General features: G+C 44.9%; 2 protein-coding genes across 3 annotated transcripts in view; both read left to right on the forward strand.

Moving 5' to 3' along the window:
* DPYSL5 (dihydropyrimidinase like 5) overlaps positions 1-9,211 on the forward strand; it is a 101,624-nt gene extending 92,413 nt beyond the window's left edge. The window contains exons 12-13 of one of the 2 annotated variants that reach the window (XM_067471390.1): positions 2,807-2,975; positions 7,308-9,211. In XM_067471390.1, the coding sequence (XP_067327491.1) occupies positions 2,807-2,975; positions 7,308-7,393 (255 nt within the window). In that variant the 3' untranslated portion in view covers positions 7,394-9,211. The remainder of the gene's footprint in view (positions 1-2,806; positions 2,976-7,307) is intronic. The other variant, XM_067471408.1, reaches the window with a different exon arrangement.
* A 16,297-nt stretch (positions 9,212-25,508) lies between these two features.
* The window catches only part of MAPRE3 (microtubule associated protein RP/EB family member 3), a 70,870-nt gene continuing 69,046 nt past the window's right edge, over positions 25,509-27,332 (forward strand). Inside the window, exon 1 of the mRNA XM_060754786.2 lies at positions 25,509-25,660. The gene's annotated coding sequence lies outside the window, so the exon portion shown is untranslated. The remainder of the gene's footprint in view (positions 25,661-27,332) is intronic.

Consider the following 27,332-nt stretch of genomic DNA (forward strand, 5'->3'; position numbering starts at 1 on the left):
GAGGGAAAAACCTAATTTGAATTCTGATTGCAGAGAACATCCAACTAAGGAACCAAAAGGCACCAGAGAGCTACTTTGGGCTTCAAACATTTCTGTCTAATAATAATAACAATAATGATAATATTAATAATAGAACTGCAAAGAACTCTGGCACAAGCCGGTAAAGGTGGTCCCAGTGGTGATCGGCCTAAAGACCTTGGCCTGTACTTAAACACAAACCCTAAAGACCTTAGCCTGCATGTGCCGTCGCACCTGTGGGCTCTAACTCTTAGTGAAAGAGACCTAGACATGACATCTTTCCCCCAGGGGATTACTTCTTGCCTTTCTTTAGAGAACTGGAACTCCCAAGGACCAAAACACTGTAGATAACTCAAAACAGGTTTTATTGTTCACTTCTCTCAGCTCTAAGGCTTGCAATTCAGATCATAGGCTAAATCCATAAGCATGAAAATGATAGCTTTTCCAAGGCAAAACCCTTATAGGAACATAGGTAGACACAGGAGATTAGACTCATGAGAATGAGAGCTGAAACAGAAACTCAGTTCTATGGCAACGTTGTCTGCTCTGGAGACACCAAGAAAACATCACTTAATTTAATCTCAGGCCTGGACAAGAAGCCATGAGGTCATACCTTTGACACCTGGGTTTCAAGGATTTCTCACAGGATTGCAGGACTTCTTATGGAGTCTTTTAGATCACCTAATTAATCTATCCTTCACTCCCTCCGTGCAGAGGCCTAATCTGTTATATGGGAAAACTCCCTGCTAAAGACCAATTCCCAAGAGAAACTGAACTCCAAACATCCTCTGCAGCAGCCGGCACTTCTCTCAGCTCTAAGGCCTGCAATTCAGCTTACTGTTCAACCTGATCACACACAGACTCAGTGAGAAAACTATAATCCCCCTCATCCTCTGAAGATTCCCCAGCATCTTGTTACTGAGCCCCAACACCCAGTGACCTGGGGAGGCCTGTTTTGCCATGGTCTGCAGGAACTGGTCAGGGCAACCCTCAAATCCCTGACAATTGCCCACTTCTTTATAGAAGTGTCATGGTGGCCCTCAAGTTGCATGTGCTCACCCACCTGGTTTTTTTCACCCCGCCCCCCATTTGTGAAAAAAATCCAATGCAGAAAAAGGAAGCTGAATTTCCACTCAATGTGTATGGCATTGACATAATAGAGTTGGAAAACCAAGGGAGTCTTTTTAGGACTGAAGAGGCATGAGAAGGACACTGTTCTGTCGCGCGCTGGGCCTGTAAAGAATTTCCTTTAGAACAGGACATGCAACCTTTGCCCAGCGGGAAGCCAGGGGGCCCAAGGAGAAGTTCTCAGAGGTTTTCCACCACAAATGATCTTTAGATGGCTTGTGAAGTATAACAAAGTCTTTTATTAATGAACAATCAAACAGAAACTTCTCTTGTCTTCAGTAAAGATAAACAAATGATTCCAGGCTTTTATGCAACTGGAGAATTCCTAATCTTGCCCACGAAGGACAGGCAACTGTCTTCAGTAACTTCTTCTTTAGGAAAGTCCCCTTTTTAACTTCTCCCAGGCTGACTGTAATCTAACCCTTACTGATGTGGGCTCTGCTACCGGGTCGAACTGCTTCTCGAACGCCGAGTGGACCTACCAGTAAAGGCTTAGATGTTCTCCAGCTGGAGTTCTTTGGTCTTTAGGGCTGTTTCCCTGGAAATCTTTGGGTGCTCTTAAAACTGTTCTCCCCCGGTAAGTCTTAAGGGTTGAAGCTTTTGTACAGGGGAAGCTTGCACACGTCCTGTACATTAGCTTTCCTTGCCGAGACTAACTAAAAAAGGCTCCCTTCCCAATTGCCCTGAGCAAGGGGCGGGACCAAAACTTAACGATGATGGACAGGTGACTTGCCCTATGACTGCAACCAAAGGAAGCCACCTATCTGCAGAGTCCCTGAAACCTTGGACTGCAAGCAAACATTTAATACAAAGCAAATAAAATTGGAGCTCCTGGTACAGCCGTACCAGAACAGACACCCCACCTTTCCACCTTCCATAGAACTTGCTGCCCAGCAGAGATAGGAAGGACTGAATTTAAAGCATACAAAGGGACAGAAGGGCCCAGTTTCACACCCACACAGATGCTAAAAGTGGGGAAGCCTTCACCCCAAATCCCTGGGTGAGTTTCAGACCCAGCCCAAATTCTTATGCAGCTACGGGGACCCTATCCTTTGTGTTTGGAGAGCAGGGGGCCACAGTAGCACAGTAGGTTAAACCGCTAGCTGCAGAAAACTTGCTGAACGGAAGGTTAACATTTCATAGCCGAGGGTCAGGATGAGCTGTTAGCCCTAGCTTCTGTCAACCTAGTGGCTTGAAAATGTGCAACGTGAGTAGATCATTAGGTACTGCCTCAGCAGGTGATGGCAAACATGACCAGGAGGGTCTACAGACAATAGGCTACTCGGCATGAAAAACTTGAGCACCTCCCCATGGCCAGAGTCAAGCATAGCCTCCAGACACCAGAGATGGAAAGGGAAACCTTTGCCTTTGTTTGTGTATTGTATGTCATTGTTGTTACTATATAAAAGGCATTGGATGTTTGTCTATATATGTGTATACTGTCCCCTCGGGGAGAGAGCGGAATATAAATAAAGTGTATTATTATTATCATCATTACTCTCAATCCACTGAGCTCTTTCACACATCCCCCAGAGATTTAGGGTCTCCCCATTCCCCCCATGGCAGCGGGGCAGGTGAGGGATGTCACAGGAAGCTTTTTTGGGGGAGGTCAAGGGGACCTGTGTATTTATTTTTGTGTATTTTTTATTTTCCAAATTAGAGTTTAAAGCTTAAGAGCGTGGACCGCACCCCATACCTGGGGGACGTGGCCGTGGTTGTGCACGCGGGGAAAAAAGAGACGGGGACGCCTCTTGCAGACACCCCCACCCGGCCGGCCACGAGACACGGGGGCATGAGGGACCTCCACGAGTCCGGCTTCAGCCTTTCCGGTAAGAGCAGGGCTGGAGCGGGGATTCGGGGGGAGGACACCGGGGGGTGGGGGGAGCCCCAGACCCCTCTCCCAAGCCCCACACACAGACCCAAAGACTTCTCACTGCCTCCCCCACAGCACAGACATCCCATGCTTTAGCTGTCCCTCTATCCTTGCCCCTAGGCTTCTGCGCCCACAGCTTTGCAGCTTCCTCCCCTTTGTGCCCCTCTTCTTGTACGCTTTCCCCGTGCCCCCCTTCTCAGCCAGACGCATCCTTAACCCTGAATGCTTGCACTGCCTCTTTCCTTTGTTTCAGCTTGGTTTTGACAACTGTGAAGGGGTGGGGGCACCTATGTTGTTCACTTTGGGGGAGGGTGGTTTTGTCTTAGGTAGAATTTGTTGGCGTGTATTAAAGTATCGCAGAAGCTCAGAATAATGGACTCTGGAGTCTCCGGTAAAAGCAGGTTTTCAGCTTTACTTAAGCAGCTCAAAATAGACAACATACACCATCAGCGGACAGACGTGAAGAACACAAACCGAAAGAGATAGGAACTAATACAAACTGCAGCTGGAAGGAAGTTTATCTCTGGCACTCCCTAATCTTTCACAGAGCAAGAACTCAGGGTCACATTCTCACAGCTTGTTACTTTGCTGTTTAACCCTTCTGTGTCAAACTACATCTTGGCAATACAATTCTATTACAATCACAATCCTATCACATGAAATTACATTTAAACACACATCATACATGAATTACACACTGACAGAATTGAGGAAGGGAGATGGAGAAGCAAGAATGAGATGTGGAGGAGCAAGGGAAGGAAAATGGGCAACTAGGGCTACCCTAGGGATGTGGGTGCAATGGCAGGAAATCGACAAAAACTTGAGAAATAGGACTAAGGCATGGTCTGTTGTTTACACCAAGGAGACAGCTTGACTTTATATATGTATAGATAGGCATGCAAATACAACAGACATGGGCAAACTTGGGCCCTCCAGGTGTTGGACTTCAACTTCCACAAGTCCTAACAGCCCCTTCCTTTTCCTTTCCCCCTTCCTTTTCTGCTGTTGTGCATTATTGCCAATGTGTGACTTCAACTGGTGGGAGCTGCAGTCTGGTTGTATCTGCAGGGAAGCTTTTTGTGTCCTTGCTCATGCTGTGATCACAGTCCTTGAGGGAATCTGCAGCCCACCTCCATTCTCTCTTCTGCTCATTATTCCCCTCCTGACGCCTCTTTGTCTCTCAGAGGTAACAGCGTTGCAGGTCTTCCCTGCTTTCTTCCTGTTTCCATCTCCTTTTCGTCTTTCCCTGTTGAATTCCAGGGTGAGAAGCACCTCTGTACGTAACCACCAGACTCCATTTCAATGTAAATCAGCAAAGCAGTATATTGAATAATGTATTTAAAAAGTTCAGCAAAAATAGTAAAAACTTCTAAGTCGAAATAGTCCACAATATCCAAGGGACAAGAGTCGTATCAAAAAACAAGAATGCAATAGAATCAGGATACACAAGGCAACATAAAACCCAATACACAGAATTCAGGAACAGTCATTTAAATTTGGAAGCATGGAACATGAACCACCAGAGACATGAAACTATAATTCTCTTAGCTGGCTTGACTTCAAACTTCAACATTGACCAGACTGCTGAAAAATCTCTCTGGTCTCTCTTATAAAGCCATGAAATCATGCCGTTTGCCCTGGCACAGAATTCGTACCATGATTCGGTGATTCCTGTGCAATGGCCAGGGTTAGAGAATGCCCATGGGGATGCTGCCCCCAGCATGCTCTGGCTCTCCAAGGCTGCCCCATCTCCTTCCAACATGATGGTGCTAACCCCTTGCTGCCCCTCCTGCCCAGCTCTGTGCCCTCGCCCGCCCCGGACCCCCTGCCCACTAGGTCTCTAACAAGCACTGTGACCATCGCCAAGTCTCTGAAGCAGCTCAGAGTTTGCGAAAACTAAGTCTCCTATCTAACCGCTCATTAACATTTCCACTTGGCCATGCATGTAGCCAGTGGGGGGGGGGGGCTTGAGAGGCTTCAGCCCCCCCCCCGAAATTCTCAGGGTGGTCCATGAGAAGGCCTTACTGGTACATTATTTAAACTGTTATGTTTATTAATACCATGATCTGATCACCATGCTCAATATATCCCATATGCATGGGGGTATTGGGGTAACGATACAAAAGGTTTGCTAGGGTAGACCCTCTTTCACTCAGACTCAGCCCCCCCCCCGAATCAAAATCCTGGCTACGGGCCTGCACTTGACAGTTCATCTTCTGAACTCGCTTGCCTAGAGAAAGACTTATGTGGGGCCCCCTCCAGAATGTGGCCTTCGCCTTCACTAACTGCAAGCAGACACAGAGTGCTCAGTTTCAGGACTTAAAATCTCATGCTGACTCGCAGGCTCAGCCGGCCTAGAAATCCCACGATCTCCTTCCTCACTAACATTAGGCATGATCATTGGCTGAATTGCAACATTCCCCACCTTTTGGGTCCGTAACGGAGGACAGTGTAGGGGAGTCATTCATTTTATAGTGATCTCCTGCAAATGTAACTGCCCTCTTGGTATTTGGGCTTATCAGATGGAAGGAAATAGTTTTTTTTCTTGGCTATACACAGCTTCTGAGGGGAGCCGCTATTTACATAACAGCAGGGTGAGAAGGGTAATGTTATAACTTGTCCTGCTATGTCTCCGTACACAAACACACAAATGTTGCCTCTTGTATTGGTGCTTCAATGCTCCCTAGTCTCCTTGCAGTTTGTTGTGCTTTGCTGTGTGTCTATTTCTGTACTGCATAGAGGTGGCACCCAAGAGGTGGAATAGCCTGGATTTAGGGTGACTTTTGACCTTCAGAAGGAGGTTCAACATATTTGAACACAAGTCAGTGGTGGGGGAGGTAGTCTGCTCCTGTGGTGTGGATATGTGTGACAGGAGACCCTCTTCAGTGCCTCCACCATGTATGGTGAGGTGTTCCATGGGGCCAAAGCAGGAAGGTTTTATTTATTTACTATTTGTTTATTTACTATTCTTGTATACCACTGTATCTCAAGCCCGAGGGCGACTCTTCCTTGCACCCCTCAGTTTGTTCCTTCATTCAAGTTTTGTGCTTCTATAGTTTTCAGTCAGTCCAACTGAGTGGGCCAAAGTGTCCTGAGTTGCCTTCAAAAACAACCTTAATACAATGTCGAAAATAAAAGAAAAATGTTTTACTTCAGGAAACACAAAGGATAAGCAAATGCAGTTGAAAAATGCAAAAGAAAGCAAGGAAGCCTTAATGCAGGCGCAAATTAAAGTCTCTTACAAAGTCCCAAAAGAAACAGCAGTCTTCCATCAGACAACAGGCAATAATCACTAAGTCCGTAGCAGCAAACACAAAGCAGGTTCAATTGGAGTGAAAACCTCGGCATCAGAGTCGTCGTTACCAGCGAAAGCTGACTGCCCCTGCTTCTGATTTATAGCCCTGAATTCCCCACGCAGGAGATGCTAGGGCGTCTCCCAATTAGCTCAGCGTTTCTAGCAGCGAATCTAGCTGAACGCCGTTTGTGCCCTGTCTCCTTTCGTCTCTCTAGAAATGTGGGCGTAAAACCTCATCGTCTGATTCTTCTTCTCCCTCCAATCCCTGAGCGCTTCCCTGCTCCCCTTCCTCTTCCGAAGATGAGGAATCCCTAACACAAAGTGTGAACTTTGCCTTTACTTTTATGTGTCTTTGAGTTGCGCATGACCTATGGCAACCCTCTGGCAGTTTGCTCCTCTCTGAGGGTTTTCTTATCAGGATTTCCTCAGAAGAGTCATTGGCTTGCCCGTGGTCTTGTCCGTGGTCATCCAGTGAGTGTCAGTCGAACCTTGGATTCCTTGTGGCCGAGCTCCATATTGAAACCATTGTTCCATTGACCTGGCAGATGTTTGCTATTTGGTGATATCTGCCCACGAGTTGAGTTTCTGAAGGTAACCAGGCAGATACTCTTTACTCAAGAGCTAGGCAAGAGGAGACCACCCTCAAGATCCTAAGAGCTATAGAAAGGCAGCTTCCTCCTCCTCCTCCAGTTGGGTTCTTTGCGAAGGATGCTGGGATCCACACTGCAGTGTTGTACCCCTCTCTGCTCTTTTGCATGCTTCCCTGTCTCTGTTTCCTGCTCCTCCTCAGTGTCCCCCTCCCCACTTTGCTATTCCTTGCTCAAGCTTCAAGGCTTCCAACCATTTCTGGACCTCTTGCATGCGGAGGGCAGCTCCGAGTCCCTGTTTGGGGGTCTTCCTTCTCAGAGAGTGGTCCAACCATGATAGGCCACCCCTCGAGAGCCTCCAGCCTGACCCATTCCTCCTCCTTTCCTCTCTTTTCTCTCACTGCAGGTTCTCAAATCGATGACCATGTTCCAAAGCGAGCTTCGGCCCGGATTCTCGCTCCCCCCGGAGGCAGGTCTAGCGGCATTTGGTAGCTGCCCCGAAGACTTGTCCCCCAACTAAGGACACGGTCACCACCGCCCCCACTTTGCCCGGCTGCCGCCCGCCCGCCCACCCACCCGCCCACTCACGCCCCGCACCCTGTGCGCTCGAGGCGGCCGTGCCTTCCTCCACCGGAGCCGCCCAACAACAACCGGCAGACGCCCAACGCCCAGCAGACCCTCCCCGGGAATGAGGATGAGAGGGTGGGCCGAAGCCCCCTCCTCAACCCAACACGGCTGCAATGAACGCAGGGGGAGGGGATGAGGGAAGGCCCCCTGCCTCTTCCCAGTGGAGGGTGGGGGGCTTCCACCCCCCAAATGCTGCGGGGCAAGGGAGGCTGGCCTGGGGAGGGGGCTGGGCCAAGGGGGCCTATCTGTGCTGGTTCCTTTCTGTTTTGCACGTTGGTTTTTTTGGATCAGTGACATTTGACTTGTTTGTGCATCACGTGGGAAACAAAAAGCATTACTGAAATATGGTGGTTTGTGTGGCTAGCAGTAGGATAGAAGGTGGGGAGGCCCAGGGCAGAGGGGACGGGCCCAAGGGTGCGGGCACCCCACTCACCCCCCACTCACTTCCAAGCAATGCCCACCTTGGCTGCGTGGACGGAGGGGTTTCCGCTGAGTTTTGCCAGAAGAGCTGCCTCCCTCCTTCCTTCCTTTCCTCTTTCTCTCCATCTTCCCCTTCCCCACCTTCTCCCTCGTGGGGTTCGCTGTGGGTTTCTTCCACCCTTCCTCCCAGCAGCCTCCCTATTTCCACTTGAATGACGGCAAAACTGAGGGGGTGTCCCCTCCCTTGCCCCAACCCCTTGCATCTCACTCTGTGTAGCTGTGAGACGTTGGGAAGGTTAGAGTAGGAGGTGACTGGGAGCAAGAGTACTTCTCCTCCTCTTCTTCCTCCTCCTTGTCCACCTTCCTCTCAAGGCCAGGGTTTTGTTCTCTGCCCCTTTCCCTTGGATAGCCAGGCACGGAGGATCCCCAAGACCCTCCTCTCTCTGCCCTTTCTGAAGCCACAGAGTCCCATGGGACGGCCTGTGGGTGGGTCTCAGGAGTGTGCTTGGGGGTAAGAGTGGGAGGCAGGCTACTGTGACTCCTCAGCTATGTCCTCATTGCCCCAGATGCTGGTTCTTGCAGATAGAGCTCCTAGAAACCCAGGTTAAGAGGAGAGCAGAGGTCTCAAGACCAGGTTTCCAGCACGACAGCCCCCCACCTTTCTCTGTGCTTACTGGTTGCCAGGGCAGAGCGGCCACACTGGGTTTGAGTAAATCCGATCTTCCACACCTCCAGTATTGTAGTGAGGCAGAGCCCCTCTCCTGCACTGGCTGGAGCTTGGGCTAGATGACCTTTGGGTGCCTCTTTCCGTACCATGATTCTGTGATTCCTGTGTAATGGCCAGGGTCAGAGAATGCCCATGGGGATGCTGCCCCCAGCATGCTCTGGCTCTCCAAGCCCCCCATCTCCTTCCAACATGATGGTGCTAACCCCTTGCTGCCCCTCCTGCCCAGCCCTGTGCTCTGTGCCCTCGCCCGCCCCGGACCCCCTGCCCACCGGGTCTCCCTCTGACGTAGTGTGAAAATGTGAGCTGTTTCTTGTGCACCTCCTCTCCCCACTAGTTGGTTCCCGTAGGTGTGTGAGGCCAGGTGGCCCCGGCGCGACGGAGTCCTCGGCTCCCAGGACCGCAGAGGAGGACTCGGCTTCGGAGCGCAGCCTCCCCCTCCCCTTGTTACATGTTGGAATAGTCTTGTAATGGCTGTTTTTAGCACCTGCCGTGCGTTTTCTGTTCCTCATTAAAGAGAGTTCTCACGATAACGATAACGAGGCTTCTGCTGCTTCTGTGCTCCTGGATCGGCTGCGGGGTATGAGGGGTAAGGTGGCGAGACTAGCGAGACTAGAAAAAATGGCGAGACTAGCTTCGGAAGGGCAAGGGGACTTCCAGTTTCCTATAAAAGTAATATTTCCGACTTTATTCCGAATAACGAAGATTCCGACTGGACCTAACCATGCCTAATTTCTACCGTGGACTCCCTGGCTTGACTTTGGACTGTAGTTCTCTCCTGTCAGTGTTTTGGGTGGGTGGGTGCGTGGGTGGGTGGTCATGGATAGCGTCCATGAGGGTTTGCTGAGTGAGGGCTTTGTTGTTGGACTGCAGCCTAGCCAGGAACAGCAACCCCTTCAGCCTCATCCAGAAGTAACAACTACAGAGCCTGCTGGCCAAACACAAGAGGCTTCTGTTGAGCAGGCCGAGGAAGAGGTGACTGTGCCTTCCTTTGTGGAACTAAAGAGAGAAAAGGCTCAGCTGAGGAGATCAGCACGGCTTGTTGAAAAGAAGTGTAGTGGGTTCTTGAAGATACAGGATCAGAGAGATTGAACACTTGGGTTTCCCTTTCACTTGTTACCTTGAGTTCCATTTCTACTAGGCTTCTTTGATCAAAAAAATGGTTCAAAACTCGTTTCGGATGTAGGGGGCACTGGTGGTTCGATTCTAAAGTCAATTCCGATTTTCACAGAAAAAAATGTTCAAAACTTTTCGAAACTTCCGAGACTTCCGAATCCTTTCGTTAATGGTTTGAAAGTGTTATTTCCTGTTTCATTGGGTGGTCTTGAAAGTAGTTGTTTTACTCCAGAATCAGGAAAAAACAAGCACAGGAAATTCATCCTTCTCTGGCTTAGAACCGGATTCTCTGGCTTGAGCCAAATGCGGGAAAAGGAAACGGGAGGAAATTTAATTCACCCTTCTCTGGTTTATAACTGAGTTATCTGGCTTGAGCGAGGTTAGGAACCAGAAGCCGGGGGGGGGGGGGGGGGAGCTGAATCATTTCCAGTTCACTTCCTGAGTTGGAAAAAAAATGGCGAGACTAGCTTCGGAAAGGCAAGGGGACTTCCAGTTTCCTAAAAAATCACTTCAAAAAGGTGAGTTAAACAGTGGCTTAAACCCCTGTGCCGGCAGGACTGAAGTCCAACAGGTCGCAGGTTCGAATCTGGGGAGAGGCGGATGAGCTCCCTCTATCAACTCCAGCTCCTCATGCGGGGACATGAGAGAAGCCTCCCACAAGGAAGATAAAAATATCAAAACATCCGTGTGTCCTCTGGGCAACGTCCTTGCAGACAGCCAATTCTCTCACACCAGAAGCGACTTGTAGTTTCTCAAGTCACTCCTGACACAACAAAAAAAACCCTTCAAAAACGTAATATTTCCGACTTTATTCCGAATAACGAAGATTCCGACTGGACCTAACCATGCCTAATTTCTACCGTGGACTCCCTGGCTTGACCTTGGATTGTAGTTCTCTCCTGTCAGTGTTTGGGGTTGAGGTTCATGGCAGGTGGGCTCCAGGGAAAGAAGAGGGGATCGCAAGACGAGAGCCCCTGTTTCCCCCAGTCCCAGGTTCCGAGCATCACAGATTCCTCCATGAATTAAGCCAAAGTTTATCAATTCAATCATCAGCTTTCCAATGCCTGTGTGAGTTAGGGAAGTAATTCCTCACTCATTTTCTTCTTATAGGATGCAACAACTCATTTCAGTAACCTGCTGCAAGAAGGTTATAAAAATCATATTCCCAATCCAGTTGAAACCAGAACTAGAAATGTCACAGACCATCATCAACCTGACAAACAGGCAACTCTCACAAGAACAGGGATCCATACTAGCGAAAGGAGGCAATTTTGCTGTGACCAGGATCCCAGAACTAGAAACATCACAGACCATCATCAACCTGACAAACAGGCAACTCTCACAAGAACAGGGATCCATACTAGCGAAAGGAGGCAATTTTGCTGTGACCAGGATCCCAGAACTAGAAACATCACAGACCATCATCAACCTGACAAACAGGCAACTCTCACAAGAACAGGGATCCATACTAGCGAAAGGAGGCAATTTTGCTGTGACCAGGATCCCAGAACTAGAAGCGTCACAGACCATCATCAACCTGACAAACAGGCAACTCTCACAAGAACAGGGATCCATACTAGCGAAAGGAGGCAATTTTGCTGTGACCAGGATCCCAGAACTAGAAACATCACAGACCATCATCAACCTGACAAACAGGCAACTCTCACAAGAACAGGGATCCATACTAGCGAAAGGAGGCAATTTTGCTGTGACCAGGATCCCAGAACTAGAAACATCACAGACCATCATCAACCTGACAAACAGGCAACTCTCACAAGAACAGGGATCCATACTAGCGAAAGGAGGCAATTTTGCTGTGACCAGGATCCCAGAACTAGAAACATCACAGACCATCATCAACCTGACAAACAGGCAACTCTCACAAGAACAGGGATCCATACTAGCGAAAGGAGGCAATTTTGCTGTGACCAGGATCCCAGAACTAGAAACGTCACAGACCATCATCAACCTGACAAACAGGCAACTCTCACAAGAACAGGGATCCATACTAGCGAAAGGAGGCAATTTTGCTGTGACCAGGATCCCAGAACTAGAAACGTCACAGACCATCATCAACCTGACAAACAGGCAACTCTCACAAGAACAGGGATCCATACTAGCGAAAGGAGGCAATTTTGCTGTGACCAGGATCCCAGAACTAGAAACGTCGCAGACCATCATCAACCTGACAAACAGGCAACTCTCACAAGAACAGGGATCCATACTAGCGAAAGGAGGCAATTTTGCTGTGATCACCACCAGGATCCCAGTAGAAAACATCATTGCTAATATCAAATCAGCAATTTACCGCCTCCCTGAGGAAGAAGCGGAAGAAGTAAGGGGAAACAGTGAGGATCCTGAGAAAGGCAAAACTTCCCCCCAGCAACATAACAAGGAAGGAAAGACAAGCCATCCATTTGAAATGTTTTTTCAAAAATATTTTTCGAAATCATTTCAAAGTGCAAATGGCCGTCTCTTTCAAGCACCATAATTGATCGGCAGCATGAATTAGCCTTCAGCTTAACAGAACGACTGTATGCAATACTTCAAAAGGAAATCATATATTATTCAGTGGTTCTGGATGAATCAGCGGATGCTACTGACTCAGATCAGGGTTTATACTTCATTTAGGTCATAACAGAAGATTTTCTTTGCTGCAAAGACTTACTTGCTTTGGCGTTCTTGCAGACAGATGGAATACACGGGATCGATAACTTCAGTGGCTTTCAAGATGCTGTTAAATCACCAGCAATGATAAGATCTATCAACTGAAAGGTTGCCAGTTCGAAGCCCCAGGTCAGCGTGATTACACCAACCCTGCAAGGTAGGCCAATCCATTACACTCCCCATCCCTCCCACCTCTGTGAAAATGGGGGAAGGAAGGGGGAGTGAAGTGGGAAGGCAGCAGTCCCAAGGAGGAAACGCAGTGGCTGAGATCTCTCCTTATTCTCTGGGCCAACATTATTCTATAGCTGCATTGTGGACTCCGGGAAAACAACACAACGCCACAATGCTGCTTTATTGGAATCCTGGCAAAGGACCCGAAGGGAGAAATAAGACCAAAACAACACTCCCACAGTGCTATTTCGGGGAAGATCTTTCAGATCCTAGTTATAAGAATAACAAGGAGGAAGAGGAGAGGAAGGGAGATGATTCTTCTATGATTATTCTAAGATGAGAAGGAAAAGAAGAGAAAGTGGCCGTCGCTATTTCCTTCCCGAAGACAGGCATTAGGCCAGTGTTTCTCAACCTGGGGGTCGGGACCACTGAGGGGGTCACGCGGGGGTATCAGAGGGGTCGCCAAAGACCATACAAAAACACAGTATTTTCTGATGGTCATGGGGATTCCATGTGGGAAGTTTGAGCCAATTCTATCATTGGTGGAGTTCAGAATGTTCTTTGATTGTAATGAACTATAAATCCCAGCAACTACAACTCCCAAATGTCAACATCTATTTTCCCCAGATTCACATTTGGGCATGCTGAGTATTCATGCCAAGTTTGGTCCAGATCCACCATTGCATGAGTCCACAGTGCTCTCTGAACTACAACTTCCAAACTCAAGGTCAATGCCCATCAAATTTTTCCAGTGTTTTCCATTGGTCATGGGAGCCAAGTTTGGTTCAAATCCTTCGCTGGTGGAGTTCAGAATGCTCTTTGATTACAAGTGAACTATAAATCCCAGCAACTACAACTCCCAAATTACAAAATCAATCCTCCCCCAACCCCATTAGCACTCACATTTGGGTGTATTGGGTATTTGTGCCCAGTTTGGTCCAGTGAATGAAAATGCATCCTGCATATCAGATATTTACATTATGATGTATAACAGGAGTAAGATGACTGTTCTGAAGTAGCAACGAAAACAATATTATGCTTGGGGGTCACCACAAAATGAGGGACTGTATTAAGGGGTCACGCCATTAGGAAGGTTGAGAACCACTGCATTAGGCAAAGGCATTTGGGCTTTCAATGGGCTCTGATGTATGTTTTACATACATTTGAAAATAATCTTAATAATGCTAAAAGGATTATTTGTTTGTTTGCTTATTATTATTATTTTACTGACACAAAAGCACAGTATGTCACAGCAAATGAGATCTATATGCTGGATTTCGTATCACAAAATCACAAGTCAAACACTTCCCAAGAGTTTAGCGCTGTGTGGTGTACGTTTGAATGACGCGCGCAGATCCAAGTCAGATGGCCTTTTGCAGTTGACAGATTGTGATTTTGTCAATGTTTATTGTTTCCAAATGCCAGATCTTTTGGCATGGCACCCAGTGCGCCAATGTTCAATGGACCACCTGGATTGGTTTATGCCATCAGAGCCTTTGGCGTTCAATTTTGAGGTCTTGATAATGGCTGAGTTTTTCCTGTTGTTTTTCCTTAATGCGACTCTCTCCTGGAATGGCGACATCAATAATCCAGACTTTTTTCTTTTCCACAATCATGATGTCTGGTGTATTGTGTTCCAAAACTTGGTCAGTCTGGATTAGAAAGTCCCACAATTTTTTTCCGTGTTCATTTTCCACTTCCTTCGCAGGTTTATGATCCCTTTACTAGTTCTTTGCTACTAGCAGGTAGACTTTGTGACATAAGTTCAAATGAATCATTTATTTATTTATTTTATTATTTATTTACAGTTCTTATATTCCGCCCTTCTCACCCCGCAGGGGACTCAGGGCGGATTACAGTCAACACATATATGGCAAACATTCAATGCCAGTTTTGACAAACAACGTTTAACACACAAATACACCAAGGCGATTTAACTTTTTCCTGGCCGCCAGGGGAGCTGCTGCTTTTCATCGTCCATCAGCGACACCGATGAAGTTAGGTTCTTGTGGGTTTTTTCGGGCTATATAGCCATGTTCTAGAGGCATTTCTCCTGACGTTTCGCCTGCATCTATGGCAAGCATCCTCAGAGGTAGTGAGGTCTGTTGGAATTAGGACAATGGGTTTATATATCTGTGGAATGGCTGGGGTGGGGCAAGGAGCTCTTCTCTGCTGCAGTTAGGTGTGAATGTTTAGCTGATCACCTTCATTAGCATTTGAAGGTCTGCCTGAGCCTGGGAAAATCTGTTCCTGGGAGGTGTTAATCTGTGCCTGGTTTTTTCCTCTCTGTTGTTTAGCTGGTGGTTGTCTACATAGGGACCACCAAACACAGCATTGCCCAGACACAGACCTCACACCTCTGAGGATCCAACAGACCTCACACCTCTGAGGATGCTTGCCATAGATGCAGGCAAAACGTCAGGAGAAATGCCTCTAGAACATGGCTCTATAGCCCAAAAAAACCCACAAGAACCTAGTGATTCCAGCCATGAAAGCCTTCGACAATACACCGATGAAGTTCTTCCGCATTCCACATTCCCCGGAGTCTTTTTTCTTTATGGCCTCATAAATTAGTTAAATTTAGCCTCCCACACAAGGTGGTCCCTTATTTTCCTACTTGACAGATGCAACTGTCTTTCGGGTTGCAAAGGTCGACAACGGGCTACACAATGGCTGGACACCCACTCCAGCCCGGGCTGGCTTCGAACCCATGACCTTTTGATCAGAGTGATCTTAATGCAGCTGACACTCAGCCAGCTGCGCCAGAATCCTGGTGCTTTTGGGCCATTTGGGCCACAGAGTTGTACCTCTGTTTATAGTCTGTCTGTGCAATTTTCTTGCAGCAGCTCAGGAGATGATCCATGGTTTCATCCACTTCCTTGCACAGTCTGCATTTTGGGTCATCGGCTGATTTTTCGATCCTGGCCTTGATGGCCTTTGTTCTGATGGCTTGCTCCTGGGCTGCAAGAATCCGGTTTTCTTCTGTCTCCTTCTTCAGGGTTCCATAACCAGGGCTTCTCCCTGTGAACTTTTCCTTCAATTTTGCTTTGTTGTGCTGATTCTGGACATCCATTGACAAATGGGCTACAGAATAAAAATATAAATGAACAATCACAGAAGCGGCAGATATATACAATGCCAGAAAACTGCACAGATTATTATTATTACTATTATTTGAAACACAACAAGATGAGTCCACAGCAGACACTCTGCTGGCTGTTGAACTGGATCACACGTCGGACCCTTCCCAAGTGTCTAGGATTGTGTGATGTATCGGCGAATAATGCGTGCAGATCCCGGTAAGGTGGCCTGTTGCAGCTGGCAGATGGTAATCTTGTCAGCGCCGATTGTGTTTAAGTGCAGGCCAAGGTCTTTGGGCACTGCACCCAGTGTGCCAATCACCACAGGGACCACCTTGACTGGCTTGTGCCAGAGTCTTTGCAGTTCAATCTTTAAATCCTCATATCATGTCAGCTTTTCCTGGTGTTTCTCTTCAATCCTGCTGTCACCTCGTATTGCAACATCGACAATCCATACTTTGTTTTTTAACATGCTTGTGAGGTCAGGAGTATTGTGCTCCAAAACTCACTCTGTCTGAATCCAGAAGTCCCAGAGGAGTTTGGCGTGTTCATTCTCTGTAACGTTTTCCGGCTTGTGATCCCACCTGTTCTTTGTTGCAGACAGATGGTATTTCTGGCACAAGTTCCAATGCATCACCTGAGCAACGGTGTTGTGCCTCTGCTTGTAGTATGTCTGCGCAATCTTCTTGCAGCAGCTCAGAATACGATCTATTGTTTTATCTGCTTCCTTGCAGAGTGCACTTGGGATCAGTTGTTGACTTTTCAATTCTGGCTTGGATGGCCTTGGTTGGAATGGCTTGTTCTTGGGATGCCAGAATCGGACCCTCCTTTGTCTCCTTTTTCAGAGTTCCATTTGTGAGCCACAGCCATGTTTTTTCTTTGTCAATTTGGCTCTCAATTTTTCCCAGGAACTGTCCATGGAGAGCCTTCTTTTGCCAGTTTTCTCTTCTGCTCTGGATTGTGTTTTTACGGTATTCGCTCTTTGTCTTTTGCACTTTAAGCAGTTTACTACTATCGACTTCCCTCAATGTTGGTTCTTGCCTGCCTTTCACATAATCTGCCAGGGTGTGTTTCCCGTCTTCTACCATTTGTTTCCCTTGCAGAAGCCCTCTGTCTGCCTCCTGATTTCCTGGGCAGGTCAAGTCTGTTGACATCACTACATGGGTGTAATGCATAGTGGATTGTCGTCATCATCATCGTCATCATCGTCATCATTATTGTCATCATTATTATTATTATTATTATTATTATTATTATTATGTTTGTTACTGTTGCGGCAGATTCTTTACCTGAGATCATTTTAGAGCACAATCGCAGTCTCCGTCTCCTTCCTGCTTTGATTGTGCTCTAAAATGATCTCGGGTAAAGAATCTGCCGCAACAATACTACCCCTTTTTTCTCTCTAACAAGGAGGCTCAAAGTGGCTTCTTAACTGGTTTTGAATTTTGTTACAACTTGCAATATAAACTGCCTTGGATCCCACATTGGGAGAAAGATAGGTAATAAATTCAAGACGAAGAGGCAAAAAAGCAAAACAATGTCACTGTAATGGGATTGTGGCGGAAAGAAAAGGAAAGCAGTGATAAAACGATAAGAGACCTGCGTCAGAGGCAGGCAGAGATGAAGAAAGAAAGAGTAAAATAAACCACCTGATTTCTTTATTTTTATTTATTTACTATATTTCTATACCGTCATTCTCAGCCCGAGGGCGACTCATGGCGGTTTACAGAACAGCAACCAAAGTGAGGAACAAAAGTGAAGAAAAGAGCCAGGAAAAATATCCCGAAAGGAAAATGATGTCAGAAAAGAGTATGAAAACTGAGAGAAATACAATCATGGCTGTGGAATGGACCTCTGAGGGACATCTAGTCCAACCTCCTCATTAGGACTGGGCTGTAGCACAGCTGGTTAGTCACCAGCTCTGTTGTACCTCAGCAGAAGTTCAATTTCCTCACAGCACTTACCAAGAAACCCAACGTAGTAATAAACAGTTTATTGATGAAACACATATAAAAAAAGGGCCAAAGGCACCTTAAGCATTTAGAAGGGTAAAAAATCCAAGAGTTAGTAAAGGAAGCACGTCCAAATAGGGAAATCTCAAAAACAATGGTCAAAACATGAACATCAATCCAGGAAACAAAAAGCCATGGCATCATTCTCTCCTATTCTTTCACCAACATCTGTATCTAATGGCATTTTCAGAGGTTTGTTCAGAAGTTCTGTTGGAAACGAGGCAAGTGAGGTCTGTCTATCTGTCTGTCTATCTATCTATCTATCTATCTATCTATCTATCTATCTATAGACCTGGGTAACAACGCAAAAATTTGTTTCTAAAATCGATTTGTATTTGGGGTTTTTGTTTTTGTTTCGATATTTAAAATAATTACAAAATTTTCCCTTAAAAAAGTTCGGTATTTACGAAATTTCGTTAATATTTACAAAACATTTTGTAAAGATGGCGCCCTTTTTTTTCAATATTTTTTTAATTTAATTATTAATTTAGTAGAATAGGGAGGAGAAATTATTATTAAGGAGGGAAAGCAGGCACTCACTCTGGCGGGCCCTCAAGCGCTGCCGCCGAGTCAGGCCCGGCTCCTCCGAAGCTAAGGTTTCAGTGCGGAATTGGGAGAAGGGGCTCCCCAAAGGCCATCTAGTCCAGCCCCCTCCTAAGGTTTCAGTGCGGAATTGGGAGAAGGGGCTCCCCAAAGGCCATCTAGCCCAGCCCCCTCCTAAGGTTTCAATGCGGAATTGGGAGAAGGGGCTCCCCAAAGGCCATCTAGTCCAGCCCCCTCCTAAGGTTTCAATGCGGAATTGGGAGAAGGGGCTCCCCAAAGGCCATCTAGCCCAGCCCTCCGCTAAGGTTTCAGTGCGGAATTGGGAGAACAAAGCACACCCACCGCAAAGGTGAGGAAGGAGGGACGGGCCGCCTTCCCACTGAGGGTCGCTCGCCCTCTCGCTCGCTTGCTCAGCCGGCACCTTCCCCGCCCTCTCCTCCTCCTCCTCCTCCTCCTCTTTTAACGAACGAAACCGCCCAGGCCTACTATCTATCTATCTATCTATCTATCTATCTATCTGTGGAATAATGTCCAGGCTGGGAGAAAGAACCCGTGTCTGTTTAAAGCCACGGCTGCATCAGATCTCAGTTCAAAGAGATGCGTAAGCAAACGCACATGTCCCTGGGAGCCATGCCGCTTGCACAGTGCTGTGCTTCAAAGGGCTTCCACCTGAACATTGAAAAGGAGATCTACGTTCTTCCCTGGCAGGAGCAACGTGTGTCAGGTCTCTCCAAACCCATCTGCAACACTTTTGGGACCAAAACATTCTGAAGTCAAACATGACCCCCTCCCCATACAAGATAGTAACTTATAAGGGCAAGGACACCAGACTGGATAATCATAGAATCATAGAATCAAAGAGTTGGAAGAGACCTCCTGGGCCATCCAATCCAACCCCATTCTGCCAAGAAGCAGGAATAATGCATTCAAATCACCCCTGACAGATGGCCATCCAGCCTCTGTTTAAAAGCTTCCAAAGAAGGAGCCTCCACCACACTCCCTCCGGGGCAGAGAGTTCCACTGCTAAACGGCTCTCACAGTCAGGAAGTTCTTCCTCATGTTCAGATGGAATCTCATCTCTTGTAGTTTGAAGCCATTGTTCCATTGCGTCCTAGTCTCCAGGGAAGCAGAAAGGAAGCTTGCTCCCTCCTCCTCCCTGTGGCTTCCTCTCACATATTTATACATGGCTATCATATCTCCTCTCAGCCTTCTCTTCTTCAGGCTAAACATGCCCAGTTTCCTAAGCCGCTCCTCATAGGGCTTGTTCTCCAGACCCTTGATCATTTTAGTTGCCCTCCTCTGGACACATTCCAGCTTGTCAATATCTCTCTTGAATTGTGGTGCCCAGAATTGGACACAATATTCCAGGTAAAGTGGTTTAACCAAAGCGGAATAGAGCATGCGGAGCATGACTTCCCTAGATCTAGACACTAGGCTCCTATTGATGCAGGCCAAAATCCCATTGGCTTTTTTTGCCGCCATATCACATTCCTGGCTCATGTTTAACTTCCTGTCCACGAGGACTCCAAGATCTTTTTCACACGTACTGCTCTCGAGCCAGGCATCGTCCCCCATTCTGTATCTTTGCATTTTGTTTTTCCTGCCAAAGTGGAGTATCTTGCATTTGTCACTGTTGAACTTCATTTTGTTAGTTATATAATATATAATAAGGGTTAAGCCTTGGTCAAATTGGTGTGTATCATTTAATCAAGGCTTTAGGCCCTATTTTCATATATTTATAGCAGAAGGCAACCAATTTATTACTGAAAATCATGCCACAAAAGTATTTGACTTTTTCCATCTGAGACACACCTGAGCTTCTGATGGTCCCTCCTTCTCACAAACAAGGGACTCTCTTTCCCCCTCGTGGATATATTTCCCTTTATGGACCTTCCTATGAATAATATGAACTATGGACACTGGGGGAGTGTAGTTGGGTTTACTCTCTTTATTATGATTTCTATATTTTCATATTTTCTCCTGTGTATGTAACTTTCTCCTGACCCTTTCTGCCCCATTCCCTTTGTTGGAAAAATGTATAAGGAAGTTGCCTTGCCTCTGAAAAAAGCAATTAGCGATTGTGGAAACCCTTATCTCAGAGCATCTCTTGCATAGAAAAATAACAAAGACACGTCTCCCTGACTTCGGAGGCTGGCCATCAGGAAGGTAATCGCTTGGCAGACTTTTAATCATAGAATCATAGAATCCTAGAATCAAAGAGTTGGAAGAGACCTCCTGGGCCATCCAGTCCCACCCCATTCTGCCAAGAAGCAGGAATATTGCATTCAAAGCACCCCTGACAAATGGCCATCCAGCCTCTGCTTAAAAGCTTCCAAAGAAGGAGCCTCCACCACACTCTGGGGCAGAGAGTTCCACTGCTGAACGGCTCTCACAGTCAGGAAGTTCTTCCTAATGTTCAGATGGAATCTCCTCTCTTGTAGTTTGAAGCCATTGTTCCGCGTCCTAGTCTCCAAGGAAGCAGAAAACAATTGTAATCACATTACAATAGGAGGAACGAGGACCTTCGGAAAGTCCTCCCCTTCTGACCTGTTTCCTTTCAAGCCTTTCCATTGAAGACATTCACCAAAGTCTCCCCCTTTGTGCCCCTGTCTGACCGCAAGAGGAAAACCCGGATTAAGTCTCATCTCAGATCAACCATGGCACAATAGACAGGTTTCAATTGAAGGCCATTTAGGACTCGCTGAGCCACATGGACATTTCCTGAGTTCCATAATCCATTCAAGAATGCATTGTATTCCCTTGTCCCACCTCCCTCCCTCCTGATTCGTCGACGTGCCAAGGTGGCAGAAGCCCTGTGATTGGCCCAGATGCTCGAGGGGCAGACGAGCCTCCTCCCAGCTGTTGAGGAGCCAGCCAATCACCTTCAAGCCAGGCGGGGGGTGGGGGTGGGATATTCAAACCACACACTCTGTTTTTTCTATAAAAATGTCATGTGGACAATTTTAACAGAAAGGTGGAAACCAAGAAAATGAACAAAATCTGGCTACCAGTATTCCAAATCTATGATCGTATGAGTCTATGACTATCCATATCATCACCACCACCACCACGTAACAAGATTCTTGTTCCTGGGTTATAAATGTCATTTCCTAATTGGTTCTATCGTAAAAACATGGGAAGCGGTTATTAAATTGCAAAAACTTTGGTTTTTCTGGGACATCCTTCTATAGCACATTTTGCTCTAGTTTTCCAATGAATATCTCATCACCGAGTCAACCGATTCAGCCTAGTTTGTGGCAGCCGCAAAAACAACAAAGAAGGCACTTCCTGAAGTTTCTTTTTTTCGTGTCAGGAGCAACTTGAGAAACTGCAAGTCGCTTCTGGTGTGAGAGAATTGGCTGTCTGCAAAGATGTTGCCCAGGGGACGTAGCCCAGATGTTTTGATGTTTTGCCATCCTTGTGGGAGGGTTCTGTCATGTCTCCTCATGAGAGAACTTGCGACGTGTCGATTGAAGACCGACAGGTCACAGGTTCGAATCCGGGGAGAGGTGGATGAGCTCCCTCTATCAGCTCCAGCTCCTCATGCGGGGACATGAGAGAAGCCTCCCACAAGGATGATAAAAACATCAAATCATCCTGGCGTCCCCTGGGCAACGTCCTTGCAGACGGCCAATTCTCTCACAACAGGAGCGACTCCTGACACAACAAAAAATGAATAAATGGGGAGCTGGAGCTGACAGAGGGACCTCATCCACTCTCTTCTCGGATTTGAACCTCCGACCTGTCAGTCTTCAGTCCTGCTGGCACAAGGGTTTAACCCATTGTACCATTAAATTTTCTGAAGTGTAAACATAATAATGTTCTCTCATTGTACGTATAACACACATGGAATATAGATAAACACATGCAACTCCTGGAATGATTCCATCCAGTATGCTGATGACAACGTCGTCTGTGCTCATTCAGAAGAAGACCTACAAGTCACTCTCAACACCTTTGCGGAAGCATACGAGAAGCTCGGCCTGTCATTGAACCGGCCAGTATCCAAACCAGGGAAGTCACAGCCCCACTCTCTACTTCTTTCATCACCTAGGATAACACTGTTCTAGGCACCTCAAATTCAAGTTCTAGATACCCCAAATTCTAGTTCCAGTTCTAGGTACTCTGGTTCTATTACCTAGGATAGCACTGTTCTAGGCACCTCAAATTCAAGTTCTAGATACCCCAAATTCTAGTTCCAGTTCTAGGTACCCAGATTCGATCACCTAGGATAACACTGTTCTAGGCACCTCAAATTCAAGTTCTAGATACCCCAAATTCTAGTTCCAGTTCTATGTACTCTGGTTCTATTACCTAGGGTAGCACTGTTCTAGGCACCTCAAATTCAAGTTCTAGATACCCCAAATTCTAGTTCCAGTTTTAGGTACCCTGATTCTATCACCTAGGATAACAATGTTCTAGGCACCTCAAATTCAAGTTCTAGATACCCCAAATTCTAGTTCCAGTTCTAGGTACACTGATTATATGACCTAGGATAACACCGTTCTAGGCACACACATCCAAGTTCTAGATACCCCAAATTCTAGTTCCAGTTCTAGGTACCCTGATTCTATCACCTAGGATAACACTGTTCTAGGCACCTCTAATTCAAGTTCTAGATACCCTGAATTCTAGTTCCAGTTCTAGGTACCCTGATTCTATCACCTAGGATAACAATGTTCTAGGCACCACAAATTCAAGAAAACCAAAGTGCTCTTCCAGCAGTCACCGGCCAATCCCTCTCCAATGCCAGAAATACAGCTTAATGGTGTAACATTAGAAAATGTTGACCATTTCTGCTACTTTGGCAGCCACCTCTACACAAAAGTCAACATCGACACCAAAATACAACACCACCTGAGCTCTGCAAGTGCAGCATTTTCCCGAATGAAGCAGAGAGTGTTTGAGGACCGGGACATCCGTAGGGAGACCAAGGGGCTTTTTTATAAAGCTATTGTCCTCCCAACCCTGCTCTACGCCTGCGAAACGTGGACTGTCTACAGATGTCAACATTGAGACTGAAATACAACACTGCCTGGAGAGATAATGTAATTAGTAATTAGTATTAATTAGTAATTATTATTAATTAGTAATTATTATTAATTAGCATTAGTAATTTGAGTTTGAGTCTCCATATGGAGAGATAAAATAATTAGTAATTAGTAATAATTAGTAATTAATTATTATTAATTAGCATTATTAATTTGAGTTTGGGTCTCCATATGGAGAGATAAAATAATTAGTATTTAGTATTAATTAGTAATTAGTATTAATTAGTAATTAATGATTAATAATTAGTATTAATATTAGTTTCTGCTTTGAGTCTCCATATGGAGAGATAAAATAATTAGTAATTAGTATTATTAGTAATTAGTATTAATTAGTAGTTTGTATTAATTAGTAATTCGTATTAATTAGCATTAGTAATTTGAATTTGAGTCTCCATATGGAGAGATAAAATAATTAGTAATTAGTATTAATTAGTAATTAGTATTAATTAGTAATTAATTAGTATTAATTAGCATTAGTAATTTGAGTTTGGGTCTCCACATGGAGAGATAAAATAATTAGTAGTTAGTATTAATTAGTAATTAGTATTAATTAGTAATTAATGATTAATAATTAGTATTAATATTAGTTTCTGCTTTGAGTCTCCATATGGAGAGATAAAATAATTAATAATTAGTATTATTAGTAATTAGTATTAGTAATTTGTATTAATTAGTAATTTGTATTAATTAGCATTAGTAATTTGAATTTGAGTCTCCATATGGAGAGATAAAATAATTAGTAATGAGTATTAATTAGTAATTCGTATTAATTAGCATTAGTAATTTGAATTTGAGTCTCCATATGGAGAGATAAAATAATTAGTAATTAGTATTAATTAGTAATTAATGATTATTAATTAGCATTAGTAATTTGAGTTTGAGACTACATGGAGAGATAAAATAATTAGTAATCAGTATTAATTAGTAATTAGTATTAATTAGTAATTCATTATTATTAATTAGCATTAGTAATTTGAGTTTGAGACTCCACATGGAGAGATAAAATAATTAGTAATCAGTATTAATTAGTAATTAGGGGCCCCGGTGGCGCAGTGGGTTAAAGCACTGAGCTGCTGAGCTTGTTGATCGAAAGGTTGCAGGTTCGATTCCAGGGAGCGGCGTGAGCTTCCGCTGTCAGCCCTAGCTTCTGCCAACCTAGCAGTTCGAAAACATGCAAATGTGAGTAGATCAATAGGTACCGCTCCAGCGGGAAGGTAACGGCGCTCCATGCGGTCATGCTGGCCACATGACCTTGGAGGTGTCTACGGACAACGCTGGCTTAGAAATGGAGATGAGCACCAACCCCCAGGGTCGGACACAACTGGACTTAATATCAGGGGAAAACCTTTACCTTTACCTTTTTTATTAATTAGTAATTAGTATTAATTAGTAATTAATAATTATTAATTAGCATTCGTAATTTGAGTTTGAGACTCCACATGGAGAGATAAAATAATTAGTAATCAGTATTAATTAGTAATTAGTATTAATTAGTAATTAATTATTATAAATTAGCATTCGTAATTTGAGTTTGAGTCTCCATATGGAGGGATAAATAATTAGTAATTAGTATTAATTTGTAATTAGTATTAATTAGTAATTAGTATTAATTAGTAATTAGTATTAATTAGTAATTAATTATTATAAATTAGCATTCGTAATTTGAGTTTGAGACTCCACATGGAGAGATAAAATAATTAGTAATCAGTATTAATTAGTAATTAGTATTAATTAGTAATTAATTATTATAAATTAGCATTCGTAATTTGAGTTTGAGTCTCCACATTGAGAGATAAATAATTAGTAATTAGTATTAATTAGTAATTACTATTAGTATAATATATAATAATATAGAATACTATATTATGTTGTTATTGTATATTTGCATGTTTGACGTTGCAATGTTTTTGATCGCTTTGAGTCTCCGTAGGGAGAGGTAAATCAATAAATAGATTGACAGGTCGGGTTGGAGGGAGGGGCGGGGCTTCTGACGCCACGGTTGCTAAGAGACCGAGAGTCCTTTCCTCCCTCCCCTCTCTCTCCCGGTCGCCATGGCAGCAGAGGAGGGCGGGGTTTTCGAGGACCAATGGGTGGCGACGCATGCGCAGTAGGCCACCCCGCTGCCCGGCTTGCGCTCGTTCTGCCTCCCTTCTCTCCCCCCGTCGCCATGGCAGCGCGGAGGTAGGGGCGGGGCTTCGTCTCAACGGCGGCGCATGCGCAGGGGAGCCTGGCTGGGTCTGCGTCTCCGTCTCCGTCTCCCCTCAGAGCCGGCCCGGGGGCTGCGGACGCCGAGGAGGAGGAGGACGGAGGAGGCGGAGGAGGACGGAGCCCCGCGCAGGCACGCCGCCGTGAGTGAAGGAGAGGGAAGGAGGGAAGGAAGGAGGGATGGAGGGAGAGAGAGGGGCTTGGGCCTCAGTCTGAGGGAAAAATCGAGCGGGGGGCGAGCGGGGGGGCCGAGAGGCCTAGGCCGCACTGCTCTGGGGCGCCTGGAGTTGGGGGCATCGCTAGAGGAAGGGCCAGCCTCACCCTCACCCCCAGGGAGGATAATAGGATGGAAGAGGCAGCAGCAGGCTCATCACTGCCAAGAGAGGAGGGTGAGGATGATGGAAGATGATGGAAGAGGGGGCAAACGTCATCATCACCATCAATAATAATAATAATAATAATAATAATAATAATAATAAATGATTGAAGAAGTGGCAGCAGCAGCAGCATCATCATCACTGCCAATAGATTATTATTGGCATCAACACCAATAATAATAGTCATCACCACCAAATAATAATAATAATAATCACCACCAAATTAATAATAATAATAATAATAATAGTCATCACCTAATCATAATAGTAATAATAATAATCACCACCTAATAATAGTAATAATAGTCATCACCACGTAATAATAATAATAGTCATCACCACCTAATAGTAAAAATAGTCATCACCACCTAATAATAATAATAATAATAATAGTCATCACCACGTAATAATAATAATAATAACAATAATAATAATAATAGATTGAGGAAGTGGCAGCATCATCATCATCATCATCATCACTGCCAATAGATTATTATTAGCATCACCACCAATAATAATAATAGTCGCCACCAAATAATAATAATAATAATAATAGTCATCATCACCTAATAGTAATAATAGTAATCACCACCTAATAATAATAGTCATCACCACCAAATAAATAATAATAATAATAATAGTCATCACTACCAAATAAATAATAACAATAATAGTAATCACCACCAAATAATAATAATCATAATCACCACCTAATAATAATAATAATAATAAATGATTAAAGAAGTAGCATCATCATCATCATCACTGCCAATAGATTATTATTAGCATCAACACCAATAATAATAATAGTCGAAGGCTTTCATGGCTGGAATCACTAGGTTCTTGTGGGTTTTTTCGGGCTATAGAGCCATGTTCTAGAGGCATTTCTCCTGATGTTTCGCCTGCATCTATGGCAAGCATCCTCAGAGGTTGTGAGGATGCTTGCCATAGATGCAGGCGAAACGTCAGGAGAAATGCCTCTAGAACATGGCTCTATAGCCCGAAAAAACCCACAAGAACCTAATAATAATAGTCATCACCACCAAATAATAATAATAATCATCATCACCACCAAATTAGTAATCACCTAATAATAATACTAATAATAGTTATCACCACCTAATAATAATACTACTAATAATAACAATCACCACCTAATAATAATAGTCATCACCAGCAAATAATAATAATAATAGTAGTAATAGTCATCACCACTTAATAAATAATAATAAAAGTCATCACCACCTAATAATAATAGGAATCACCAGCAAATAAATAATAATAATTACCACCAAATAAATAATAATAATAGTCATCACCACTAAATAATAATAATTACCACCAAATAAATAATAATAATAGTCATCACCACCTAATAAATAATAGTCATCACTACTAAATAATAATAATAATAGTAGTAGTAGTAATCACCGTCAAA

The sequence above is a fragment of the Anolis sagrei genome, chromosome 1, assembly GCF_037176765.1.
Source record: "Anolis sagrei isolate rAnoSag1 chromosome 1, rAnoSag1.mat, whole genome shotgun sequence".
Lineage (NCBI taxonomy): Eukaryota > Metazoa > Chordata > Lepidosauria > Squamata > Dactyloidae > Anolis > Anolis sagrei.